At 34.3% G+C, this 27,196-nt stretch overlaps 2 protein-coding genes across 3 annotated transcripts in view; both read left to right on the top strand.

The window, feature by feature from the left end:
* The first annotated feature begins 1,934 nt into the window (after positions 1-1,934).
* On the top strand, positions 1,935-23,267 carry LOC138371672 (uncharacterized). Its single transcript, XM_069336673.1, has 6 exons — positions 1,935-2,015; positions 4,905-5,084; positions 5,342-5,506; positions 5,616-5,702; positions 18,919-18,966; positions 23,230-23,267. The coding sequence occupies exons 1-6, from the start codon at positions 1,997-1,999 to the stop codon at positions 23,265-23,267; spliced, it is 537 nt and encodes a 178-aa protein (XP_069192774.1). The 5' UTR covers positions 1,935-1,996.
* Positions 23,268-23,290: 23 nt separating this feature from the next.
* The window catches only part of LOC123747983 (uncharacterized), a 9,509-nt gene continuing 5,603 nt past the window's right edge, over positions 23,291-27,196 (top strand). For both annotated transcript variants that reach the window (XM_045730190.2, XM_069336397.1), the window contains exons 1-5: positions 23,291-23,447; positions 23,733-23,927; positions 24,459-24,694; positions 25,336-25,514; positions 25,777-25,868. In XM_045730190.2, coding sequence (XP_045586146.2) covers positions 23,366-23,447; positions 23,733-23,927; positions 24,459-24,694; positions 25,336-25,514; positions 25,777-25,819 — 735 coding nt within the window. In that variant the 5' untranslated portion in view covers positions 23,291-23,365 and the 3' untranslated portion in view covers positions 25,820-25,868. The remainder of the gene's footprint in view (positions 23,448-23,732; positions 23,928-24,458; positions 24,695-25,335; positions 25,515-25,776; positions 25,869-27,196) is intronic.

The following is a 27,196-nucleotide window of genomic DNA, read 5'->3' as shown; positions in this document are numbered from 1 at the left end:
ATATTTAACTACTGTTCATTGTTATTAGTTTAACAATACTGTTAGGGAATGTCATAAGAGTAGTCACAGGGCAACAAAAGATACCCAGCTTCTGGGTACAGGATCTTTGCCCGAAACGCTATGCGTGCTAGTGGCTTTACAATAATAATAATAATAATTTATTTAGGAAAAATATATACATAGATGCAGAGTTACAGTACAAACATTCTGTTTGATTTATAGATAAAGGTAGTACATACAATACCTAAAGCCACTAGTACGCATAGCGTTTCGGGCAAGATTGTAAAATCATCATTATTCCTATTTTCTCTCTTAACCCCCAGTGTACCTTCTTGTATAAAAATAAATAAATAACCAGGGTTTTTTATGCGGCTGTGCTGAAAGCCTGGCGTAAAATAAATCATTGTGTCGGAGAACAGGAAGCTACAAATTAGGCTTATATTGAGGTTCCCCCCTCCCCTCTTTCCCCCCAATTACAGGTCTGTCTAATTACCACAAGCTACCACAAGCTACACAAGCTTCACAAAGCTTCCTGGCAATACGTTAGTAATGAATATATATGATATGTTAGGCTGACCAAACCTAACCTAACCTAATCAAACCTAACCAAATCTAACCTAACCAAATCTAACCTAACCTAACCTAACCGACGCTTTGATCGTCTACTTGATTTGGTGTCACCAGTTCTTTATTTTCGTCTAATTTCTTTATAAAAAGATACTTTTTCAGATTAAAATTATGTTTTTTCGTGTTGTACATTCAGTACCAACATTATAATGAGTAAATATATCTTATTTATTCATTACTAACCTATTGCCAGGAAGCTATGTGAAGCTTGTGTAGCTTGTGGTAGCTTGTAATTAGACAGACCGCCAATTACTGGTGGAGTAAATCAGCCTAGCCTACTTCTTCCTAGCATAACCTAGCCAACACTAGCCAAGCCTAGTCTACCCTTGCCTAGCCTAGCAAACAGCCCTTGAACCCCCTACTGTTAACCCCCTCTCTGATTGTACCTATGACACCTATTATTAATTTCCTTCTGTATCTTTAGCTCCAGTATGTTGTTATATTATGCTGTGCAAATTTGGGACCTGGCCCTCTAGTATCTTACATATATGTATTATTTGATACCATTCTTGTCTCCTGTCCAGAGAGTACATTTTGAGAGCTTTGAGACGGTCTCAATTATTTAGATGTTTTATCATTTATATGTTTGCTGTTTATGGTCTCTTTATTTCCTCTAATTCAGAGATTTCTCCTGTTCAGAAAGGGGGAGTCAGTACCGAGCAATACTCAAGATGAGACAGCACCAGTTATTTGAATAGTATTAGCATTACTGTGGGTGGGGTCTTTGAATTTTAACATTCTCATAAACCATCCCATTATTTTTCTGGCCGCCACTATATTTGCTCGGTTATGTTCACAAAGTGTGAGGTCGTCAGACGTCGTAATTCTCAAATCTCTTGCATGTTTTTTCCTTCTTAGAGTAGGTCTGATTGTGTCCTGTGTTCCTTGTTTCATTTAATTTCCTCGTTTCTACCATACTACAGCACCTGTAACTTATCACTGTTAAACATCATGTTATTTCTGTTTTTTCAATGTCTCCTACAGTGCCAATTTTCTTGTGTCTTCTGTATCATCTGTAAAGTTTCATTGTTCAAATTTCAGTTATATTTTGCTTGTATTTTCACATGTATTAATTTTATTTTTATCTCAGTTTAATTACTGAAAAAATGCCAAGAAGTTAATATGTAAACAAAAAGTGCTTATGAGATTTGCATGTCACAACTCTCTTTTGCAGTTTTTGGATGGTGGTGCAAGTATGCATCCTACCTTGTTCTTGTAGTTTTATATAATTAATCTAAACTGATTCTATTTTATGCCTGGTTTTAAATAGTTTTGTACCTTTTGGGTAAATTTTACAGCAGCCCAACATCAATTTCAACCAGTGATATTGTTTCTCATGCAGTCGAATATCTGAGAGATCATTGCAACAATGGATTCCAAAAATCCAAGTAAGTTTCATTATAATTAGGATTAGGATTCCTTTATCACGGTACTATATTTTAATCATATTGCATACTTTATGATAGCCCAAATTATCATAATTTTCAGGACAGAAAAGTGTATGAAGCAGTCTTTCATGCTACATAGTATCCATTTAGCTAAGAGTATAATTAGCAAATGATTCACAAAAATATTAATTACACAATTTGATAATTGTCCCAGACAGACGTAAAGATCATTGCATCTTCGTTTTCTGATGTGTTGTTTTGTCATCCAAAGATTGTACATTATTACCTAAAATTCCAATTTAGAATATTTATTAAGTATTACTTAGTTTGCTTTCATCTAGAGTATGCACCTCCTCTCTTGGATTGCCTACCCTCCATCCTTCACCAGACATTAAATATCTTTGCTTATACTAAGTATTTAAAGTGCAATCAATACCTGCTTGATGGGGTTCTGGGAGTTCTTTTACTCAGCAAGACTGGCAGTAGGCCAGGCTTGACTTGTGAGAGTTGGGTCCACCAGGCTGTTGCTTGGAGTGGCCTGCAGGCGCACATACCCACCACAGCTCGGTTTGTCCGGCACTCCTTTGAGAAAACTATCTAGTTTTCTCTTGAAGAAGTCCACGGTTGTTCCGGCAATATTTCTTATGCTCGCTAGGAGAATGTTGAAAAACCGCAGACCTCTGACGTTTATTCAGTACTCTCAGATTGTGTCTATGGCACCCCTGCTCTTCACTGGTTATATTCTGCATTTTCTTCCATATTGTTCACTTCAGTATGTTGTTATTTTACTGTGTAGATTTGGGACCTGGGCCTCCAGTATTTTCCATGTGTATATTATTTGGTATCTCTCTTGTCTCCTTTCTAGTGAGTACATTTGTAGAGCTTTGAGACGATTCCAATAATTTAGGTGCTTTATCGAGTCTATGCATGCTGTATATGTTCTCTGTATTCCCTCTATTTCAGCAATCTTCACCTGCTCTGAAGGGGGAAGTGAGTACTGAGCAGTACTCAAGACCGGACAACACAAGTGACTTGAAGAGTACAACCATTGTGATGGGATCCTGGATTTGAAAGTTCTCGTAATCCATTCTCTCATTTTTCTGGCTGCCACAATATTTGCTTGGTTATGCTCCCTAAACTTTAGTTCGTCAGACATTATTATTCCCAAGTCCTTTACATGTCACTTTCCTACTATGGACAAATTTGATTGTGGGTTGTACCCTGTATTATGTTTAAGGTTCTCATTTTTACCATATCTGAGTACCTGGAATTTTTCGCTGTTAAACATCATGTTATTTTCTGCTGCCCAGTTGTAAACTTTATTAATACTGTATCTACTTGTAGTTTTTCAATATCTTCAGCAGAGGTCATTTAAGCTGATTTTTGTGTCATCTGCCAAGGATGATACAACGCTGTGCCTTGTATATGAGTCTATATCTGATATGAGAATAAGGGAAAGCAATGGTGCAAGGACTGTATTTTGAGGTACAGAGCTTTTAACTGTTCTTGGACTCGATTTTATATGGTTATGCTCATATATATCTGAGTGCTAAACATATCCTCATACAGCTTTTTTAGGATTTCACTAATTGTAAAATTAGTGTTATGACAAATTAGAAATTTGTCATCCTCAATGTATGAACCTTCACTAATACAAATAGGTCCAATATTGGCAGTGATATTTTCTTATGATTTAGCATAAATAAAGAAATATTTTGGGTTTTCCTTTATTTCTTTAATTGCTTTTTTGTCTAGTTGCCTCTCTTCAATCTGATATGAATGCTTCACTCTCTGTTTTATTTCTACAATCTCCCTGTTTAAATTATTCCTTCTTTGTATGAAAAGTTGTCTGCTTAATCATTTCCGTTGTTTTTTGTCTTTTTTTGTAGTGTCGCCTGCGTTTTCTTTCTACGTTGGACCTCTTTCTGGCTTTCCTCAAAGGAACATGTTTCAGACAGACTTCATAGGCTTCAGAAGTCTGTTTTTTTCTATTCTTTGTGTATGATGTTTTTTACTTAGAACACGTCCCATTGAACGTTTGTAAGTTCCCCATTTATTTTTGCCCAGTCTATCCTTTTATTATTATTATTAAAATTGGATTTATTGAATAACCCTTCTCACTTGTTGTTTCTCTTAGGCCTACTACCAATATTAATGTTAGTTTTCACTTCAATGTTGTCCGAGTACGTAGTGTTTGAGACAGTAATGTCTCTGATTAGCTCATCATTGTTTGTAAATATCAGGTCCAGCGTGTTTTCGTTCCTAGTTGGTTCTGTAATCTGCTGACTGGGCGAGAATTTGTCACAGAATCTCAGTAGTTCTCTGACCTGTAGTTTGTTATTTCCAGGTTGATTTCCTGCTATAATGTTATTTTTACTATTCCCCATTTTAAAATGGGCAGATTGAAGTCTGCAAAGAAGATAATATCTGGTACTGGGTTTGTTAAGTTATCAAGGATATTCTCTATTTTGTGGATTTGCTCAGTTAATTTCTCTACTGTTGCATCTTGCAGTTTGTATATTAAAATAATAATTAGATTTATATTTTCAACCCTGATTCCAAGTACCTTTACCACCTAATTAGTTGAGTTCAGGAGCACTGTTCATGCCATTTCCTCTTTAATATACAGACCTACTCTTCCACCTGACCTTATTACTCTGTCACATCTATATAAATTATAATTTTGGATCCAGATTTCACTATCCATGTGGTCTTTTGTGTTGAATGATTTGCTCATTCAAATCATTCATTCATCATTTGCTCATTTATTTGATCATTCAAATATGAATGATTTCCCATATTGTGTGTGACTTCTGGTAGTTCTACATTATAATGTAATTATACTGTACTGCACAGTTTATCATAACCCAAATTATCTTTATTTTTCAGTCCTGAGAAACGCTTTACAGCGATTATGTCCCTCATGTAATATTATCGTGAACATTAATCAACATGTCTGCAAGTGTGGCTATAGGCTTTTTGATGTCAAACGTAAAGCTCAGCCGGAAAGCCAGGCTCAGGCAAATATCAAGAGATCAGAAAAGAAAAAACATATACCTGTTGTACATGGTAAGCTCACTTATATTTTTATTCACAATGTTTAATATGGAAATAAATAACATATAATTGATTAATTTTATTTTATTTAAAGGAAATATTTTACTCCCTTTCATATTGTTGTAAAGATTACCAACATATATTGTCAAATGAGCAATTTATGTCATCTGCATTTAAAATACAGCTTTCACACACTTCACGTATTTGTGTTGGATAATATCATTTTCCAGCTTTACATAGAATACTTTGTGTTCTTTATCTATGTTCAGATGAGTTGCATAAAAGTGTGCAAGATTTACAACACCAAAAGAAATTGAAGGAGATTGAAGAGGAGATAACAAGGCTTCGAGCAATTTATGATTCCCAAAATAACAACCCAAAAAGGCGGACGATTATGTACACTGGCACTTCGTCTAGAAAAAGCAGAGCTTTAGGTATTAGTATTATTGTCAACAGTTAAATGTAATCACTAACTGCTCTTAAATGTAATTATAAATAACTTGTTATAGTAATATATTTCTTACTGTTTTTTTCTCTTACTAGGCACACCATCAAATCCTTTCCCTTGCAGTCATGAAGTAATGAAGCCTCCAGTTTCTGTTGTAGACGTTATACCCCAAAATATCAATGGTATGTTATCTAATTATTTTAGAGAGATACAAATATAAATGCATTGCCATAGTAACCAAGGACTAAGTTGCAAATACAGTGTGTGTGTGTATATATATATATATATATATATATATATATATATATATATATATATATATATATATATATATATATATATATATATATTTATATATATATATATATATATTATATATATATATATATATATTATATATATGTCATACCTAGTAGTCAGAACGCACTTCTTGGCCTACTATGCAAGTACCGATTGGCCTAATAGGTCAAGTGACTTTTTATTTTCAATAAATTGTTTCCTTTTTTTTAATATTATTATTTTATTATATTAAGAACATAAATTATTGATTTAGTTATGTTAGTTTAGATTAGGTTAAGATAAGTTAGGTTAGGTAGGATTGGTTAGGTTCGATCATATATCTACATTAATTTTAACTCAAATTTAAAAAAATTTAGCTCATACATAATGAAATGAATAACTTTATCATTTCACAAGAAAAACATTTGAAAAAATATTGAAATTCTGGAAAACTTGGCTTATTAGGCAAATCTGGCCTTGCATAGTAGGGCCAAGAACTGCATTCTGGCTAGCTATCTATATCTATATATATATATATATATATATATATATATATATATATATATATATATATATATATATATATATATATATATATATATATATATATATATATATATATGTCGTACCTAGTAGCGAGAACTCACTTCTCAGCCTACTATGCATGGCCCGATTTGCCTAATAAGCCAAGTTTTCCTGAATTAATATATTTTCTCTAAATTTTTTCTTATGAAATGATATAGCTACCCATTTCATTATGTATGAGGTCAATTTTTTTTCATTGGAGTTAAAATTAACGTAGATATATGACCGAACCTAACCAACCCTACCTAACCTAACCTAACCTATCTCTATAGGTTAGGTTGGGTTATGTAGCCGAAAAAGTTAGGTTAGGTTAGGTTAGGTAGGTTCGGTAGTCGAAAAACAATTAATTCATGAAAACTTGTACTTGAAGGCAAATCGGGCCTTGCATAGTAGGCTGAGAAGTGAGTTCTGGCTACTAGGTACGACATATATATATACATATATATATATATATATATATATATATATATATATATATATATATATATATATATATAACTGAAAACTCACACTATATAGTCCTGGGACCATTCAGGCTTGTTTGCATATATATATATATATATATATATATATATATATATATATATATATATATATATATATATATATATATATATATATATATATATATATATATATATATATATATATATTATTAAATATGACCGAAAAAGTAAGATTAATAATTCTAACACGAATTTTCTCAATCTTTCGTACATTACGCTTCACTGTTGGAGGTAAATCAAAAATCAATTCTCCAAAATTCATTTTTATTTCTAGTCTGACGCGACACGGGCGCGTTTCGTAAAACTTATTACATTTTCAAAGACTTCACAAATACACAACTGATTAGAACTTGCGTTTCTCTGATTTTATATCTACATTTGAGTGAGGTGGGAAGGGTGATGTGGCATTAACACAAGACAGAACAATAGGGGATATTAATAGGGTATTAAAAGTATCAACACAAGACAGAACAGAAGCAATGGGTATTGAATAGAAGTGTTTGTAGAAAGCCTATTGGTCCATATTTCTTGATGCTTCTATATTGGAGCGGAGTCTTGAGGTAGGTAGAATATAGTTGTGCAATAATTGGCTGTTGATTGCTGGTGTTGACTTCTTGATGTGTAGTGCCTCGCAAACGTCAAGCCGCCTGCTATCGCTGTATCTATCGATGATTTCTGTGTTGTTTACTAGGATTTCTCTGGCGATGGTTTGGTTATGGGAAGAGATTATATGTTCCTTAATGGAGTCCTGTTGCTTATGCATCGTTAAACGCCTAGAAACAGATGTTGTTGTCTTGCCTATATACTGGGTTTTTTGGAGCTTACAGTCCCCAAGTGGGCATTTGAAGGCATAGACGACGTTAGTCTCTTTTAAAGCGTTCTGTTTTGTGTCTGGAGAGTTTCTCATGAGTAGGCTGGCCGTTTTTCTGGTTTTATAGTAAATCGTCAGTGGTATCCTCTGATTTTTGTCTGTAGGGATAACGTTTCTATTAACAATATCTTTCAGGACCCTTTCCTCCGTTTTATGAGCTGTGGAAAAGAAGTTCCTGTAAAATAGTCTAATAGGGGGTATAGGTGTTGTGTTAGTTGTCTCTTCGGAGGTTCCATGGCTTTTCACTTTCCTTCTTATGATGTCTTCGATGAAACCATTGAAGAAGCCGTTATTGACTAGGACCTGCCTTACCCTACAGAGTTCTTCGTCGACTTGCTTCCATTCTGAGCTGTGGCTGAGAGCACGGTCGACGTATGCGTTAACAACACTCCTCTTGTACCTGTCAGGGCAGTCACTGTTGGCATTTAGGCACATTCCTATGTTTGTTTCCTTAGTGTAGACTGCAGTGTGGAAACCTCCGCCCTTTTCCATGACTGTTACATCTAGAAAAAGCAGCCTGCAGTCTACACTAAGGAAACAAACATAGGAATGTGCCTAAATGCCAACAGTGACTGCCCTGACAGGTACAAGAGGAGTGTTGTTAACGCATACGTCGACCGTGCTCTCAGCCACAGCTCAGAATGGAAGCAAGTCGACGAAGAACTCTGTAGGGTAAGGCAGGTCCTAGTCAATAACGGCTTCTCCAATGGTTTCATCGAAGACATCATAAGAAGGAAAGTGAAAAGCCATGCAACCTCCGAAGAGACAACTAACACAACACCTATACCCCCTATTAGACTATTTTACAGGAACTTCTTTTCCACAGCTCATAAAACGGAGGAAAGGGTCCTGAAAGATATTGTTAATAGAAACGTTATCCCTACAGACAAAAATCAGAGGATACAACTGACGATTTACTATAAAACCAGAAAAACGGCCAGCCTACTCATGAGAAACTCTCCAGACACAAAACAGAACGCTTTAAATGAGACTAACGTCGTCTATGCCTTCAAATGCCCACTTGGGGACTGTAAGCTCCAAAAAACCCAGTATATAGGCAAGACAACAACATCTCTTTCTAGGCGTTTAACGATGCATAAGCAACAGGGCTCCATTAAGGAACATATAATCTCTTCCCATAACCAAACCATCGCCAGAGAAATCCTAGTAAACAACACAGAAATCATCGATAGATACAGCGATAGCAGGCGGCTTGACGTTTGCGAGGCACTACACATCAAGAAGTCAACACCAGCAATCAACAGCCAATTATTGCACAACTATATTCTACCCACCTCAAGACTCCGCTCCAATATAGAAGCATCAAGAAATATGGACCAATAGGCTTTCTACAAACACTTCTATTCAATACCCATTGCTTCTGTTCTGTCTTGTGTTGATACTTTTAATACCCTATTAATATCCCCTATTGTTCTGTCTTGTGTTAATGCCACATCACCCTTCCCACCTCACTCAAATGTAGATATAAAATCAGAGAAACGCAAATTCTAATCAGTTGTGTATTTGTGAAGTCTTTGAAAATGTAATAAGTTTTACGAAACGCGCCCGTGTCGCGTCAGACTAGAAATAAAAATGAATTTTGGAGAAGTGATTTTTGATTTACCTCCAACAGTGAAGCGTAATGTACGAAAGATTGAGAAAATTCGTGTTAGAATTATTAATCTTACTTTTTCGGTCATATTTAATAATATATGTCTACAGGAAAGACTGCTACCAAAATATACTAATATATATATATATATATATATATATATATATATATATATATATATATATATATATATATATATTTATATATATATATATATATATATATATATATATATATATATATATGTTGTACCTAGTAGCCAGAACGTCGTACTCGGCCTACTATGCAAGGCCCGATTTGTCTAATAAGCCAAGTTTTCCTGAATTAATATATATTCTCTAATTTGTTTCTTACGAATTGATAAAGCTACCCATTTCATTATGTATGAGGTCAATTTTTTTTTATTGGAGTTAAAATTAACGTAGATATTTGACCGAACCTAACCAACCCTACCTAACCTAACCTAACCTATCTTTATAGGTTAGGTTAGGTAGCCGAAAAAGTTAGGTTAGGTTAGGTAGTCAAAAAACAATTCATGAAAACTTGGCTTATTAGGCAAATCGGGCCTTGCATAGTAGGCTGAGAAGTGCGTTCTGGCTACTAGGTACGACACACACACACATATATATATATAATATATATATATATATATATATATATATATATATATATATATATATATATATATATATATATATATATATATATATATTAAGATAAATAGGAAAACCAGGGATATACTGAACATCTTGTTTCAGTTTCTTTACTTTAAAATGCATAACGTTTCGAATACTTCTCGTATTCATCATCAGATCTAAAATAAAAAACAGAATTCACAATCAAATAACTAGTAAACAAAGAACTCATACTGAATATAATTGCCTATCAAAGAAAGAAAAATGCTTAAAAACAAAACACTTAAGCACACTTAAAGTGATCAATACAAATAAAACTTATTAACTGTCACATATATAAAAGCTAATTTAAAAATCCATTAAACTACAAGACGAAATTTATAACTACTAAAACAAACCATTCTATTAAACTTATGTGAAGTGATCAGAAGTGAAACTTAATACCTAACGCATAGATACTAAACACTATAACAAATATTCATATAATGACTACAAATCTACAAAACATGTATATAAAATACAAACAGAATAAACGACAATTATAAAGTACTAACCAAAATCTTATAAAAACTCAAATATTAAATAAAATTAAATACCAAAAAATGTATTATATATCCTAAATAATATATATATTATTATAATATATAAATTATATATCCTAAATAATATTTAGGATATATAATACATTTTTTAGTATTTAATTTTATTTAATATTTGAGTTTTTATAAGATTTTGGTTAGTACTTTATAATTGTCGTTTATTCTGTTTGTATTTTATATACATTTTTTTGTAGATTTGTAGTCATTATATGAATATTTGTTATAGTGTTTAGTATCTATGTGTTAGGTATCAAGTTTCACTTCTGATCACTTCACATAAGTTTAATAGAATGGTTTGTTTTAGTAGTTATAAATTTCGTCTTGTAGTTTAATGGATTTTTAAATTAGCTTTTATATATGTGACAGTTAATAAGTTTTATTTGTATTGATCACTTTAAGTGTGCTTAAGTGTTTTGTTTTTAAGCATTTTCCTTTCTTTGATAGGCAATTATATTCAGTATGAGTTCTTTGTTTACTAGTTATTTGATTGTGATTTCTGCTTTTTCTTTTAGATCTGATGATGAATACGAGAAGTATTCGAAACGTTATGCATTTTAAAGTAAAGAAACTGAAACAAGATGTTCAGTATATCCCTGATTTTCCTATTTATCTTAAAATTATGATTCCCGAAGGGAACATCGATCATAAATATTTCATTAAAACGATACGGAAGACCTGTAGTTACTTTATACAGAAAAATAGAAAAAGTGGATTTCGCAGTTAAGAAGGCTCACTTGGATTTGGAATTTCTACAAACCTGTAAGGCGCATCGTTTGGTCCCAAGATTCCTCAGGTTTAAAGTGTATTCCGACAAATTTGCGTTAACAAGTGAATATAATTCTTGGTTATTAAGATTGTTGGACTTTGAAATTTCTGAAAAGCAGAAGCGGGTAAATATGTTGAAAAGTGAATTGCACGTGAACTTGGAGAAATTCAAGATCTTGGTTTCCTTTGTTAATTTTGCATCCTTAAAATGTAAATATGAAAATTATAATGATAAAAGGGTTGAAAAATGTAGACTTATTCACGGGAAGAAATTGCGGAACTTGGGTATACCTTCATTTAATTCGGTGGACCCTGATAAGGTGGTTTTCAATTTTTCAAATAGAATTAAGTCTCCCATTGAGAAAGAACTTCTCTCTCTGGGGTTAGACTTCGGGTTGACGTGTAAAAAACCTAAATTTGTTAATCATTTTTTTAGGTTTTGAGCGGTTATGCAATACATTGAAAACTTGTACCCTAAGGACTGGTACAAATTATAGTTGGACCAATATCATCAGTACTGTTTCTTCCTTAGCACATGAAGTCTTTAATGACTTTGGTAAATATAAATCTACATTCCCTCCTTTTGACAAAAGGAAATTGGATTGTATTAATGGCTTAAAGAATGATAGGAGTATTTGTATTACTAGACCAGATAAAGGTAGGGGTATAGTGGTTTTGGACAAGTTAGAGTATGTGAATAAGATTGAAAGGTTGTTAGAAGACCCCTCTAAATTTACGTTAGTTGATATTGACCTTGTTTCGTATATTTTGAAATGTGAGGATAAACTAAATAGAGTTTTAAGAAGTCTGAAAGACTCTCTTTTTGATTATACAAAATTACTTGCAACTGGCTCTAAGCCAGGCATCTTATATGGGTTACCTAAAGTTCATAAAACAGGTATACCGATTCGTCCTATTTTATCAGCGATTGGCACTTTTAATTATAAACTGGCAAAGTTTCTGGTTCCAATATTAGATCCATTAACGCATAATGAATTTACTGTGAGAAATTCTCAGGATTTTGTAAAAGAACTTTCCTCTTTAAATTTTGAGTTCCCAACTATAATGGCCAGTTTCGATGTTGAATCACTTGTTACTAATATTCCTTTGTTAGAAACCATTGATATCTGTGTAAATCAATTATTTGCTGACACTAACTTAGTGTCTGGATTTTGTAGTAAAATATTCAGACGGCTGTTAGAAATAGCGGTTAAAGACTCTGTCTTTATGTTTAATAATAAATATTATAAACAAATTGACGGAGTAGCAATGGGGTCTCCTTTGGGTCCTGCACTGGCTAATGCTTTTTTGAGTTTTCATGAAATAAATTGGCTTGATAATTGTCCTTTGGCCTTTAAACCAGTCTTGTACAGGGGATATGTAGATGACACTTTTTTGTTATTCAAGGACCAATGTCATATTGAGAAATTTAGAGACTATCTTAATGCACAACATAGTAATATACGTTTTACTGCAGAGTGTGAAGTGGACAATTCATTGTCGTTTCTTGATGTAAAAGTGAATAACCTTAATGGGTTCAACACTAATGTTTTTAGGAAACCAACTTTTACTGGTTTAGGTTTAAATTTTAATTCTTTTGTTCCTGATATTTTTAAGAAAAATGCAATTAACACTACTGAATAGGGCCTTTGTTTTATGTTCAAATTGGAATAACTTTGATAAAGAAATTAATTTTCTTGTGAAATTTTTTTCAAATAATGGTTATCCTTTGCATATGGTTTATACCTTTATAAGGAATTTCTTAAATAAGAAGTTTCACCCATCGTGTAGGATTACTACAGTAGAAAGGGATCTTAAATATATTAAATTACCATTTTATGGCACTATTAGTTTTTCTGTAAGGAGTCGTTTGAGGAGACAGCTTTGCAGCTTTGTTATCCTCAAGTAGACTTTAGATTTATTTTTGTCAACACAAATACCATAGGCTCTTATTTTAAGTTTAAAGATAAAGTGCCTACCCCCTTGTGCTCAAATGTCGTATATATGTATAATTGTTCCAGCTGTAATGCTGGATATATCGGGAGTTCCATTCGGAACTTTAAGATTAGGATACTTGAGCACCGGGGATTATCTTTTAGGACTGGATTACCATTGTCTAAACCAGCATTTTCGGAGATTAGAAACCATTGTTATGAGTTTAATCATTCTCTGCTGGAATCTGATTTTAAAATTCTGGACACTTGTATAAATGGCCAGTCAGATTTGAGAGCAATGGAATCCTTATATATAAAGGAGCTGTGGCCTCTGTTAAATAGCAACCTTTCAGCTGTTCAATTGTACACTGTATAGTGCACAGTAGGCCCTGTAATTTGATTTATAGTTCATTCTGGAAGTTTAATTTTATTATAATTTTGTTTAGTTTATCATGTCTTTGCCCTTTCTTACTTATTTCAAGTCTTGACATTGTACATTATTATAATCTTTTATTTAGAATATATAATACATTTTTTGGTATTTAATTTTATTTAATATTTGAGTTTTTATAAGATTTTGGTTAGAACTTTATAATTGTTGTTTATTCTGTTTGTATTTTATATACATTTTTTGTAGATTTGTAGTCATTATATGAATATTTGTTATAGTGTTTAGTATCTATGTGTTAGGTATGAAGTTTCACTTCTGATCACTTCACGTAAGTTTAATAGAATGGTTTGTTTTAGTAGTTATAAATTTCGTCTTGTAGTTTAATGGATTTTTAAATTAGCTTTTATATATGTGACAGTTAATAAGTTTTATTTGTATTGATCACTTTAAGTGCGCTTAAGTGTTTTGTTTTTAAGCATTTTCCTTTCTTTGAGAGGCAATTATATTCAGTATGAGTTCTTTGTTTACTAGTTATTTGATTGTGATTTCTGTTTTTTCTTTTAGATCTGATGATGAATACGAGAAGTATTCGAAACGTTATGCATTTAAAAGTAAAGAATCTGAAACAAGATGTTCAGTATATCCCTGGTTTTCCTATTTATCTTAAAATTAAGATTCCCGAAGGGAACATCGATCATATATATATATATATATATATATATATATATATATATATATATATATATATATATATATATATATATATATATATATATATAACTTTAGAACACTTTCCCACCAGGAGACTCGAACCCTAGCCAGCACAGAAGCCTTCCAGCAACTGGCATAACAGGTACGCCTTAACCCGCTCCACCACCAGCTCAGACCCTTAAAAGAGATGGTAATTTCGGAGTATTTAAATACCCCAAATATATATATATATATATTGGCATATATATATATATATATATATATATATATATATATATATATATATATATATATATATATATATATGTCGTACCTAGTAGCCAGAACGCACTTCTCGGCCTACTATGCAAGGCCCGATTTGCCTAATAAGCCACGTTTTCATGAATTAATTGTTTTTCGACTACCTAACCTACCTAACCTAACCTAACCTAACTTTTTCGGCTACCTAACCTAACATAACCTATAAAGATAGGTTAGGTTAGGTAGGGTTGGTTTGGTTCGGTCATATATCTACGTCAATTTTAACATCAATAAAAAAAAATTTACCTCATACATAATGAAATGGATAGCTTTATCATTTCATAAGAAAAAAATAGAGAAAATATATTAATTCAGGAAAACTTGGCTTATTAGGCAAATTTGGCCTTGCATAGTAGGCTGAGAAGTGCGTTCTGGCTACTAGGTACGACATATATATATATATATATATATATATTAGTATATTTTGGTAGCAGTCTTTCCTGTAGACATATATTATTAAATATGACCGAAAAAGTAAGATTAATAATTCTAACACGAATTTTCTCAATCTTTCGTACATTACGCTTCACTGTTGGAGGTAAATCAAAAATCAATTCTCCAAAATTCATTTTTATTTCTAGTCTGACGCGACACGGGCGCGTTTCGTAAAACTTTTTACATTTTCAAAGACTTTAGTTCACAAATACACAACTGATTAGAACTTACGTATCTCCGATTTTATATCTACATTTGAGTGAGGTGGGAGGGGTGATGTGGCATTAACACAAGACAGAACAAGAGGGGATATTAATAGGGTATTAAAAGTATCAACACAAGACAGAACGCAAACAATGGGTATTGAATAGAAGTGTTTGTAGAAAGCCTATTGGTCCATATTTCTTGATGCTTCTATATTGGAGCGGAGTCTTGAGGTGGGTAGAATATAGTTGTGCAATAATTGGCTGTTGATTGCTGGTGGAGACTTCTTGATGTGTAGTGCCTCGCAAACGTCAAGCCGCCTGCTATCGCTGTATCTATCGATGATTTCTGTGTTGTTTACTAGGATTTCTCTGGCGATGGTTTGGTTGTGGGAAGAGATTATATGTTCCTTAATGGAGCCCTGTTGCTTATGCATCGTTAAACGCCTAGAAAGAGATGTTGTTGTCTTGCCTATATACTGGGTTTTTTGGAGCTTACAGTCCCCAAGTGGGCATTTGAAGGCATAGACGACGTTAGTCTCTTTTAAAGCGTTCTGTTTTGTGTCTGGAGAGTTTCTCATGAGTAGGCTGGCCGTTTTTCTGGTTTTATAGTAAATCGTCAGTTGTATCCTCTGATTTTTGTCTGTAGGGATAACGTTTCTATTAACAATATCTTTCAGGACCCTTTCCTCCGTTTTATGAGCTGTGGAAAAGAAGTTCCTGTAAAATAGTCTAATAGGGGGTATAGGTGTTGTGTTAGTTGTCTCTTCAGAGGTTGCATGGCTTTTCACTTTCCTTCTTATGATGTCTTCGATGAAACCATTGGAGAAGACGTTATTGACTAGGACCTGCCTTACCCTACAGAGTTCTTCGTCGACTTGCTTCCATTCTGAGCTGTGGCTGAGAGCACGGTCGACATATGCGTTAACAACACTCCTCTTGTACCTGTCAGGGCAGTCGCTGTTGGCATTTAGGCACATTCCTATGTTTGTTTCCTTAGTGTAGACTGCAGTGTGGAAACCTCCGCCCTTTTCCATGACTGTTACATCTAGAAAGGGCAGCTTCCCATCCTTTTCCATCTCGTAAGTGAAACGCAGCACGGAACTCTGCTCAAATGCCTCCTTCAGCTCCTGTAGATGTCTGACATCAGGTACCTGTGTAAAAATGTCGTCAACATACCTGCAGTATATATACTGCATACCTCGAGACACAAAAGAAGGTCACTACCAAAGATACCTTACAAGCAGAACTTATTGCAGAAGGAGGAAAGAATCGAGGCAACTACAGAAGCACCATACTGTCCCCCGAGCTTAAAGCGGCAGCTAAAAGCCTTCGTGAGAACAAGGAGATAGTTGTCAGGAGAGGTGACAAGTCGCCAATATATGTCATTCTTAAAAAAGACGAATATCTGGCGAAAATAAACATCATACTCTCTGACCAAACTAAGTTCCAAAGGGTAACGAAGGACACTACAGCCGAATTAAAAGCAAAGGTCAACAAACTGATCGAAACTGTTAACGCCAAGAAATCCGGACTCCACCTGCCAAAGATCATTGGGGAATATAAACCTGGATATGCGTATGGAAATGTCAAGACGCACAAGCCTGGAAACCCACTTCGGCCAATCATTAGCCAGATACCCACACCCACGTACAGACTGGCGAAGCGACTCAACGGCCTGCTGACTCCTTATGTTCCTTGCGCCTTCAGCCTGAAGTCTCCAAAGGAATTTGTTGACTTACTGCGGGGCACACGGGCCACAGGGATAAGAGCCTCGTTGGACGTAGAATCGCTGTTTACCAACGTACCTGTGGACGAGACAATCGGAATGATAGCCGACAGAGTGTATCGTGATCCAGCCTGTACTCCTCTTGACATACCAGAAAATATTCTGAGGAAACTACTCCAAGCTTGTACTAAAGAGGCACCCTTCTTGAGCCCGGATGGGCACATGTATAAGCAAGTAGATGGGGTCGCCATGGGTTCTCCCCTAGGTGTCCTGTTTGCAAACTTCTACATGGGTACCATCGAGCAAAAAGTCTTAGTCAACATGAACTTGAAACCGGCCATATACTGCAGGTATGTTGACGACATTTTTACACAGGTACCTGATGTCAGACATCTGCAGGAGCTGAAGGAGGCATTTGAGCAGAGTTCCGTGCTGCGTTTCACTTACGAGATGGAAAAGGATGGGAAGCTGCCCTTTCTAGATGTAACAGTCATGGAAAAAGGCGGAGGTTTCCACACTGCAGTCTACACTAAGGAAACAAACATAGGAATGTGCCTAAATGCCAACAGCGACTGCCCTGACAGGTACAAGAGGAGTGTTGTTAACGCATATGTCGACCGTGCTCTCAGCCACAGCTCAGAATGGAAGCAAGTCGACGAAGAACTCTGTAGGGTAAGGCAGGTCCTAGTCAATAACGGCTTCTCCAATGGTTTCATCGAAGACATCATAAGAAGGAAAGTGAAAAGCCATGCAACCTCTGAAGAGACAACTAACACAACACCTATACCCCCTATTAGACTATTTTACAGGAACTTCTTTTCCACAGCTCATAAAACGGAGGAAAGGGTCCTGAAAGATATTGTTAATAGAAACGTTATCCCTACAGACAAAAATCAGAGGATACAACTGACGATTTACTATAAAACCAGAAAAACGGCCAGCCTACTCATGAGAAACTCTCCAGACACAAAACAGAACGCTTTAAAAGAGACTAACGTCGTCTATGCCTTCAAATGCCCACTTGGGGACTGTAAGCTCCAAAAAACCCAGTATATAGGCAAGACAACAACATCTCTTTCTAGGCGTTTAACGATGCATAAGCAACAGGGCTCCATTAAGGAACATATAATCTCTTCCCACAACCAAACCATCGCCAGAGAAATCCTAGTAAACAACACAGAAATCATCGATAGATACAGCGATAGCAGGCGGCTTGACGTTTGCGAGGCACTACACATCAAGAAGTCACCACCAGCAATCAACAGCCAATTATTGCACAACTATATTCTACCCACCTCAAGACTCCGCTCCAATATAGAAGCATCAAGAAATATGGACCAATAGGCTTTCTACAAACACTTCTATTCAATACCCATTGTTTGCGTTCTGTCTTGTGTTGATACTTTTAATACCCTATTAATATCCCCTCTTGTTCTGTCTTGTGTTAATGCCACATCACCCCTCCCACCTCACTCAAATGTAGATATAAAATCGGAGATACGTAAGTTCTAATCAGTTGTGTATTTGTGAACTAAAGTCTTTGAAAATGTAAAAAGTTTTACGAAACGCGCCCGTGTCGCGTCAGACTAGAAATAAAAATGAATTTTGGAGAATTGATTTTTGATTTACCTCCAACAGTGAAGCGTAATGTACGAAAGATTGAGAAAATTCGTGTTAGAATTATTAATCTTATTTTTCGGTCATATTTAATATATATATATATATATATATATATATATATATATATATATATATATATATATATATATATATATATATATATATATATATATATATATATACCTTAATTTATTGCCTGGCAATGGCAATTCTGTAATTGCAGAGTCTCCCGGTGCTGCTGCTGTTGAAGTGTTACCTGAAAACTTTGATGGTATGTCACATTTGTTACTATTAAAAAAAAAAACTCCATATATATATATATATATATATATATATATATATATATATATATATATATATATATATATATATATATATATATATATATATATATATATATATATATATGCAATTGACGATCACAAAACACTGATCATTTTATGCGGAAAATCCACAGAGAAATATGAAATGAGGTGAACGTTTCGGCTTTGTTAAAGCCTTTGTCAACACCAGACTGACTAAGGAGAAGGGAGAAGGGGAGGATATATAGGCCGACACCTGACCAACCCATCCCTAGGGTTGGTCAGGTGTAATTAACCAAAAAAAGGTATAGCTTAGCTTAGAATGGTCAAAGAGGATTAAGCGGTCAGAGAATAAGGATGAAAGATTAAAGAAAAGCCTCATGAACACACAATATATGAATATACAATTATAATGAGACATTGTAAGCCTCTCTATCAGAGTTGTTTCTTAAACTGTTGTGCAATATTATAACTTAAAAATGGATCAAGTTTGTACATTCCAGTACTAACATTAAGAAGATTTGGACACTGACTGATTAGAGCAGACTCAATCAAATTCCGTTCCACGAAATCCCCACAATTGGTAATGGTTTTTGCCCCATTCCAGTTAATATTGTGATCGCATAAACTCGTATGTAGATACAATGCATTAGACGTTTGGGCAGTTCTTATACTATAAGCATGTTGTGACAACCGCAATTGTAAGGACTTTCCTGTTTGTCCAAGGTACACAGAATCACAATCATTGCAGGGAATCGAATACACACAACCTGCTGTATCAGGGGAGTTTTTTATTAAATTGGATTTGATCGTACTATTAGTAAACACCAAATTTATATTAAGTTTCTTAAAAATCAGAGACAATTTTTCAAGTCCACTCGCATAAGGTACCACCAATGAGTTAATAATTTTTGGTTTCGCCTTAGGGACGTGATTATAAAACGTACGCTTGGCTTGTACAAACGAGAAATCCAAAAACCTCTTAGGATATTGTAAACTCTTCCCAATTTCATATATTTTAGCAATCTCTTCATCAAAAAACTCAGGGCTGCAAATCCTCAAAGCTCGTAGAAACATTCCTGAAAATACTGTCTGTTTAACTTTACTATGATGATTCGAATAAAAATGAACACACAAAATTGGAATAAACACTCCAACCGGGATTTTGTTATAAACCTCTCGGATAGACAGCTTGATAATGACACGATTACTGTATTAGGATATGGCCTGAGCTTTGCCACATCTAACGGAACAGTCAATTATGTAGATATTGCCAAAGGTTTCAGCAATCTTGAAAAGTATAGCAATGTCTCAGTTGAAGATATTAATGTATGCAAAGGTATGATGTATGGCGTTTTACTTAACAATTCTGTTCCTAATTGTCCAAGTCGATTTGTTCATGCGTTCAAAAATCTCAAAAAAGATAGTTCATTACATATTACCAAGGCTGATAAGTCAAATGCAGTAGTTATTATGAATAAAGATGACTATGTCCGAAAAATGGAGTTACTCTTGGAAGACAGGGATACTTATCTATTGGTTAACAGAGATCCTACTGAAAAAGTGATTGCACATTTTAACAAAACTCTTAAAACTGTGTGTAAAGGCGATAAAGAGTTGATATCTAGGCTAACAAGTCGATCCCCCTCTCTTCCTTACATGTATGGTCTTATAAAAACTCATAAGCCATATAATCCGGCAAGGCCGATTATTAGTTCAATTGGTTCGGTGGCTTATAAACTCTCTAAGTGGTTAGTCAAAGTTTTGTCCCCTATAGTTGGTACTATTTCCAACTCACACTTGACAAACAATGTGGACTTAGTTAATAAGCTATCCACACTGAATTTAAATTTTGATTTTAAACTTATAAGTTTCGATGTGACCTCTTTATTCACTAAAGTTCCTGTTGATGATCTGTTAGAATTTCTACGTGAGGAACTGCCTAAATATAATTTGAGCTTGCAGACCAATAAAGTATTGGAACTTATTAAATTGTGTATAAAAGACAATTATTTTAGTTTTAATGGAAAATTTTTCAAACAAACATTTGGTATGGCGATGGGCAATCCCCTGTCCCCAGTTTTAAGCAATTTGTATATGGAATTCTTTGAAACAAAAATCTTATCCAGGATTATCCCGGCTAATGTAGTTTGGTTTAGGTATGTTGATGATATTTTGTGCTTATGGCCGTGCAACAAAGACCAGATAGTTTTTCTTAATGAACTCAATTCTTTGGTACCTTCAATAAAATTCACTTGTGAAACTGAGGAAAATGGTACTCTTCCGTTTTTGGACATTATGATTCATAGAGTCACTAGAAAGTTCAAATTTAATGTGTATAGGAAACCTACCAACGTGGGGTCGTATGTTCATTTTTATTCGAATCATCATAGTAAAGTTAAACAGACAGTATTTTCAGGAATGTTTCTACGAGCTTTGAGGATTTGCAGCCCTGAGTTTTTTGATGAAGAGATTGCTAAAATATATGAAATTGGGAAGAGTTTACAATATCCTAAGAGGTTTTTGGATTTCTCGTTTGTACAAGCCAAACGTACGTTTTATAATCACGTCCCTAAGGCGAAACCAAAAATTATTAACTCATTGGTGGTACCTTATGCGAGTGGACTTGAAAAATTGTCTCTGATTTTTAAGAAACTTAATATAAATTTGGTGTTTACTAATAGTACGATCAAATCCAATTTAATAAAAAACTCCCCTGATACAGCAGGTTGTGTGTATTCGATTCCCTGCAATGATTGTGATTCTGTGTACCTTGGACAAACAGGAAAGTCCTTACAATTGCGGTTGTCACAACATGCTTATAGTATAAGAACTGCCCAAACGTCTAATGCATTGTATCTACATACGAGTTTATGCGATCACAATATTAACTGGAATGGGGCAAAAACCATTACCAATTGTGGGGATTTCGTGGAACGGAATTTGATTGAGTCTGCTCTAATCAGTCAGTGTCCAAATCTTCTTAATGTTAGTACTGGAATGTACAAACTTGATCCATTTTTAAGTTATAATATTGCACAACAGTTTAAGAAACAACTCTGATAGAGAGGCTTACAATGTCTCATTATAATTGTATATTCATATATTGTGTGTTCATGAGGCTTTTCTTTAATCTTTCATCCTTATTCTCTGACCGCTTAATCCTCTTTGACCATTCTAAGCTAAGCTATACCTTTTTTGGTTAATTACACCTGACCAACCCTAGGGATGGGTTGGTCAGGTGTCGGCCTATATATCCTCCCCTTCTCCCTTCTCCTTAGTCAGTCTGGTGTTGACAAAGGCTTTAACAAAGCCGAAACGTTCACCTCATTTCATATTTCTCTGTGGATTTTCCGCATATATATATATATATATATATATATATATATGTCGTACCTAGTAGCCAGAACTCACTTCTCAGCCTACTATGCAAGGCCCAATTTGCCTAATAAGCCTAGTTTTCATTAATTAATGTTTTTTTGACAACCTAACCTACCTAACCTAACCTAACCTAACGTTTTCGGCTACCTAACCTAACCTAACCTATAAAGATAGGTTAGGTTAGGTTAGGTAGGGTTGGTTAGGTTCGGTCATATATCTACGTTAATTTTAACTCCAATAAAAAAAAATTGACCTCATACATAATGAAATGGGTAGCTTTATCATTTCATAAGAAAAAAATTAGAGAAAATATATTAATTCAGTAAAACTTGGCTTATTAGGCAAATCGGGCCTTGCATAGTAGGCTGAGAAGTGAGTTCTGGCTACTAGGTACGACATATATATATATATATATATATAAATATATATATATATATATATATATATATATATATATATATATATATATATATATATATATATATATATATATATATATATATATATATAATATCATATATGGCTATCCTCTCTGAAATTGCAGGGGAAAGGACTTGAGTCCTTGATGTATGTAGGGTGGATCATAGTAGGCTTCAGTTAAATGCCTTATAAAGACCCTTAGGCCATTTTCATAGTCATTCCTGATGCAAATGTCCTGTCAAGGGTGTATAGATAGATGAATAAATATGGTTGTAGATAAATGGATAAAGGGGTAATATTATAAACACATTTGTAAAAATATTATTATAAATTATAAATACTGTATATTTATATAAAATTATTTAAATTTATATATAAAAATATTTTTGGGTCAAAATATTGACTTATAGTTTGAGTAAAATTTAAAATAGCTAAAGAAGATAGTCTAAAAATCAGTGTAAGATTATAATTAAAGTATAATTAGTTCAGCCGCTGCCGAACTTGCTGCAGAAATAAAAAAAAATCCAAGAATCGCAAGTGAAGATTTCTCAATGGCAGCAAAGAAGAATGAAGGCTGAAATTTCTTGGGAAGAAAGTCGGTCAGTTCTATTTGAGTGGGAGGTGTGTAGGCACGCTGTTCCAGTTGAAGGTACATACACAATACTTATAAGCATATTGTCTATTTACATCAGCATATCAGTTTACATTACAACTTATTATATTTGCATTTTTTTTAGTTATATTTTTTGAATAGAGAGTGGATACTTCGTTTTAAATATACCTGAAGCATTTTATCACTAATGAAAAATGTTTATGTATACTTATAGACCATATTTTTTTCCTAATTCTGCATGATCTGAAACTGAACAAAAGTCTTTTTTGACAAAGATGCGATATTTTTGAACATATGTTTTCAAATATTTTCATTTGACAGACACAAAATGCTTCAAATATATGCTTGAAGCCAGCATCAAATGTGAAGATTGTCATCGCCTATTCTACTACCACTGTGATATGAAAAAACATTTTTTAAACCCATTCCATGATAGGTTTTCCTGGGCCAGTGGATATTATGAAGCATTGCCACCAACTGTGACTGTTGACCTTAATGGGACATTTACTGACTGGCGTATGTAAACCAAAAAATTATTTACATATGAAAACTTTTCTTTTTACCAAGCCTTTACAATATAAGTACCAAAATATTGAAAGAAAAAAATAAATAATTTTTTTACTCAATAAGCAATTCAATTTTTATGGCATTTGACTTACTGAATATTATTTAAATATGCAATCTTTGCTAAGTTTATTATTATTTTCTTATTCAGAACCTGTTGTGCCAGTTCCTGTGCCAAAAATTTCCTGTAACTGTAAAGACTGTAACCTTAACGTAAAGAGTTCTGACATCATGTGTACTTTCATAATGCTCTCAGGTATATTTTATTTAATATTAAGTTTGAACACATAAGTCTATGAGTATTTGCATCACTGAATATAGTAGCATCACTGAAGTTCTAGTGACGATACCCATACCCAAGCATGTGGACTTCAATCTTTGAGACACACAAACATATCCATTCAGTGATGGAGATGAGTTTTACAAAAGATTCAAAATAAGCTGCTTTATTTTAGGAATAAATACTAAAACTAAGCTTTCTAGGCAGGTATGACCTTTATCTGCCCATATTTGAGTGTCAAGAGTGTGGATACAGCCTTCCTGCAGATGCTAAGATGTTGTATGATGGTGGATACTTCTGCTCATCAGCCAGGAAAAGTAACACATTCTTCAGCACCAAACTCCTGAACAACTGGCATTTCTTTAAAAGGAACAGTCCAGGTTTATCAATGAAATCCTTGTTAATAGCGCTCCAAGCCCTTGGCTCTCATAATGGAAGAGTAAGTATTTATTAATTTTATATATGTAATGTAAGTACCTGTATACATTAAACTGTATATATAATAATACATAAAAATATGAACCCACTCCACACATTCTCTTGTGCCACTTACATGTACAAAACCTTGTTCCTAAATGCACATCCTGATCTGAAACTCTTCCTTGATAGATGTAAAGGATCCCATAATCACCACACCAGAAATCAATATCTCTCTGATATCCCCCGAGTCAAACTAAATCTGTGCAAACTCTCTATGCAAATAAAATAATTGGTTATTGCTCCTAATTGGTAAACTCTTTATTGAATTAAAAGCTGTCCAGCTGTTCAAAACATTATTCAAAAGTAAAACTAAAAAGCATTAATTTCATCCTTATAGTTTCCTACATAGTTCTTCAAACTTGCACTGTTACTTGTGCTACCCACTCCCCCAATATATATGGCTAACTCATGCTACTTGCATGGCTTAGCCACATCTGGGCCTAGTGCTGGGAACTAGGTTCCCAGCACTAGGCTGGGAACAAGGTTCCCAGTATTAGGCTGGGAACGTAGTTGTAAAATCTTGCACTATAACTTGTGCTACCCACTCCCCCAATATATGGGGCTAATCCATGCAAATTCTATATTCAGTATATATTTCAGGATGGTTGCATCAACTTTGAAGCTGCTAAAAGAACATTCCAGGAGTGGAGATTTATGCAGTATGAACTTGCAAATGTCCAAAGCTACAATAAGACCGTGTGCCCTGCTTGTCATACTAACCCATTTGCCATACATATTGATGGCAACAAAAAGTTATTCCGATATGAAAAAGTTGGAAGGTACAATTCTTAATTAATTTTCCTTTTTTTGTAAGATAAATTTTTATTTTTCAACAATTAATACATTTCTATTAGGGCAACTTATATATCACAATACATTATTCGTTATGTAAATATATCAATATCTGAAAAATTCTTACATGCAATACATAATAGCGTTATTCATGTATTACAACATTAGTTAATATATATTTACACAATCATCAAAATTGAAAACAAATCAATGTAAATTATGTAAATACTGTCATTTTGTTTCTTTCAGAGGATTGAGGGAATCATATTATTCAGAGTGTCTTTGCTGCTGACAATGATGTGACTAATCACCTTAACCATATAGAGAGCTTAAAAACAAAGGTAAATATTATGTGTACAGACTTTGAAAACTGTACATAGATTTTATATTTTTATTTATATATACAAGACTTTTTACATTCTTGTACAGCCACTAGCACGCATAGTGTTTCAAGCAAGTCGTTAATCCTATGTTCCCCAGAATATGACCCCACCAAATCCATAAACAACCAGGTACCCATTTTACTGTTGGGTAAACAGGGGGGGGGGGGCCATAGTTAAGGGTTGATGCCCAGTAAATCTTCCAAGGCCAGGATACAAACCCAGGACAAAGCGCTCGCGAAACGCCAGGCGAGTGTCTTAACCCACTACACCATTGGGAAAAGACAGTCATGATGTCTTACAGTTTACAGAGTAAATATATATATTATAACAAGTAGTTAGGTTTTTTTAACCCACAGGCAAGTCAACAAGTAAAACATAGAGTACTCAACGTTTGTCAAGAGCTACATGCACCATATAAATGGTGATTTTTGGGGTCTGAAGCCATATTGAGTAAGATGCTATATTTCTGTTGGTCTATATCACTTTTATATAAACCATCAGGTTAGGTTCTTTTCATTATTTATTATATATTTTATATATACTGTATTTATATAATATATATATATATATATATTTATATATATATATATATATATATATATATATATATATATATGCGAACAAGCCTGAATGGTCCCCAGGACTATATGCGAATGAAAACTCACACCCCAGAAGTGACTCGAACCCATACTCCCAGGAGCAACGCAACTGGTAACTACAGGGCGCCTTAATCCACTTGACCATCACGGCCGTCAAAAGGAAGTGATAGCCAAGGCTATTTGAGCCACTTCCCCGACGGCAACTCGGATGGTAATCTTGGGCATAGCATTTCACCAAATCACCTCATTCTTTGGGGCACACGTGAGGAACACAAATGCGAACAAGCCTGAATGGTCCTCAGGACTATATGCGAATGAAAACTCACACCCCAGAAGTGACTCGAACCCATACTCCCAGGAGCAACGCAACTGGTAACTACAGGGCGCCTTAATCCACTTGACTATCACGGCCGTCAAAAGGAAGTGATAGCCAAGGCTATTTGAGCCACTTCCCCGACGGCAACTCGGATGGTAATCTTGGGCATAGCATTTCACCAAATCACCTCATTCTTTGGGGCACACGTGAGGAACACAAATGCGAACAAGCTTGAATGGTCCCCAGGACTATATGCGAATGAAAACTCACACCCCAGAAGTGACTCGAACCCATACTCCCAGGAGCAACGCAACTGGTAACTACAGGGCGCCTTAATCCACTTGACCATCACGGCCGTCAAAAGGAAGTGA

The sequence above is a fragment of the Procambarus clarkii genome, chromosome 36, assembly GCF_040958095.1.
Source record: "Procambarus clarkii isolate CNS0578487 chromosome 36, FALCON_Pclarkii_2.0, whole genome shotgun sequence".
Taxonomy (NCBI): Eukaryota; Metazoa; Arthropoda; class Malacostraca; order Decapoda; family Cambaridae; genus Procambarus; species Procambarus clarkii.
This window is presented reverse-complemented; position numbering and strand designations above follow the sequence as displayed.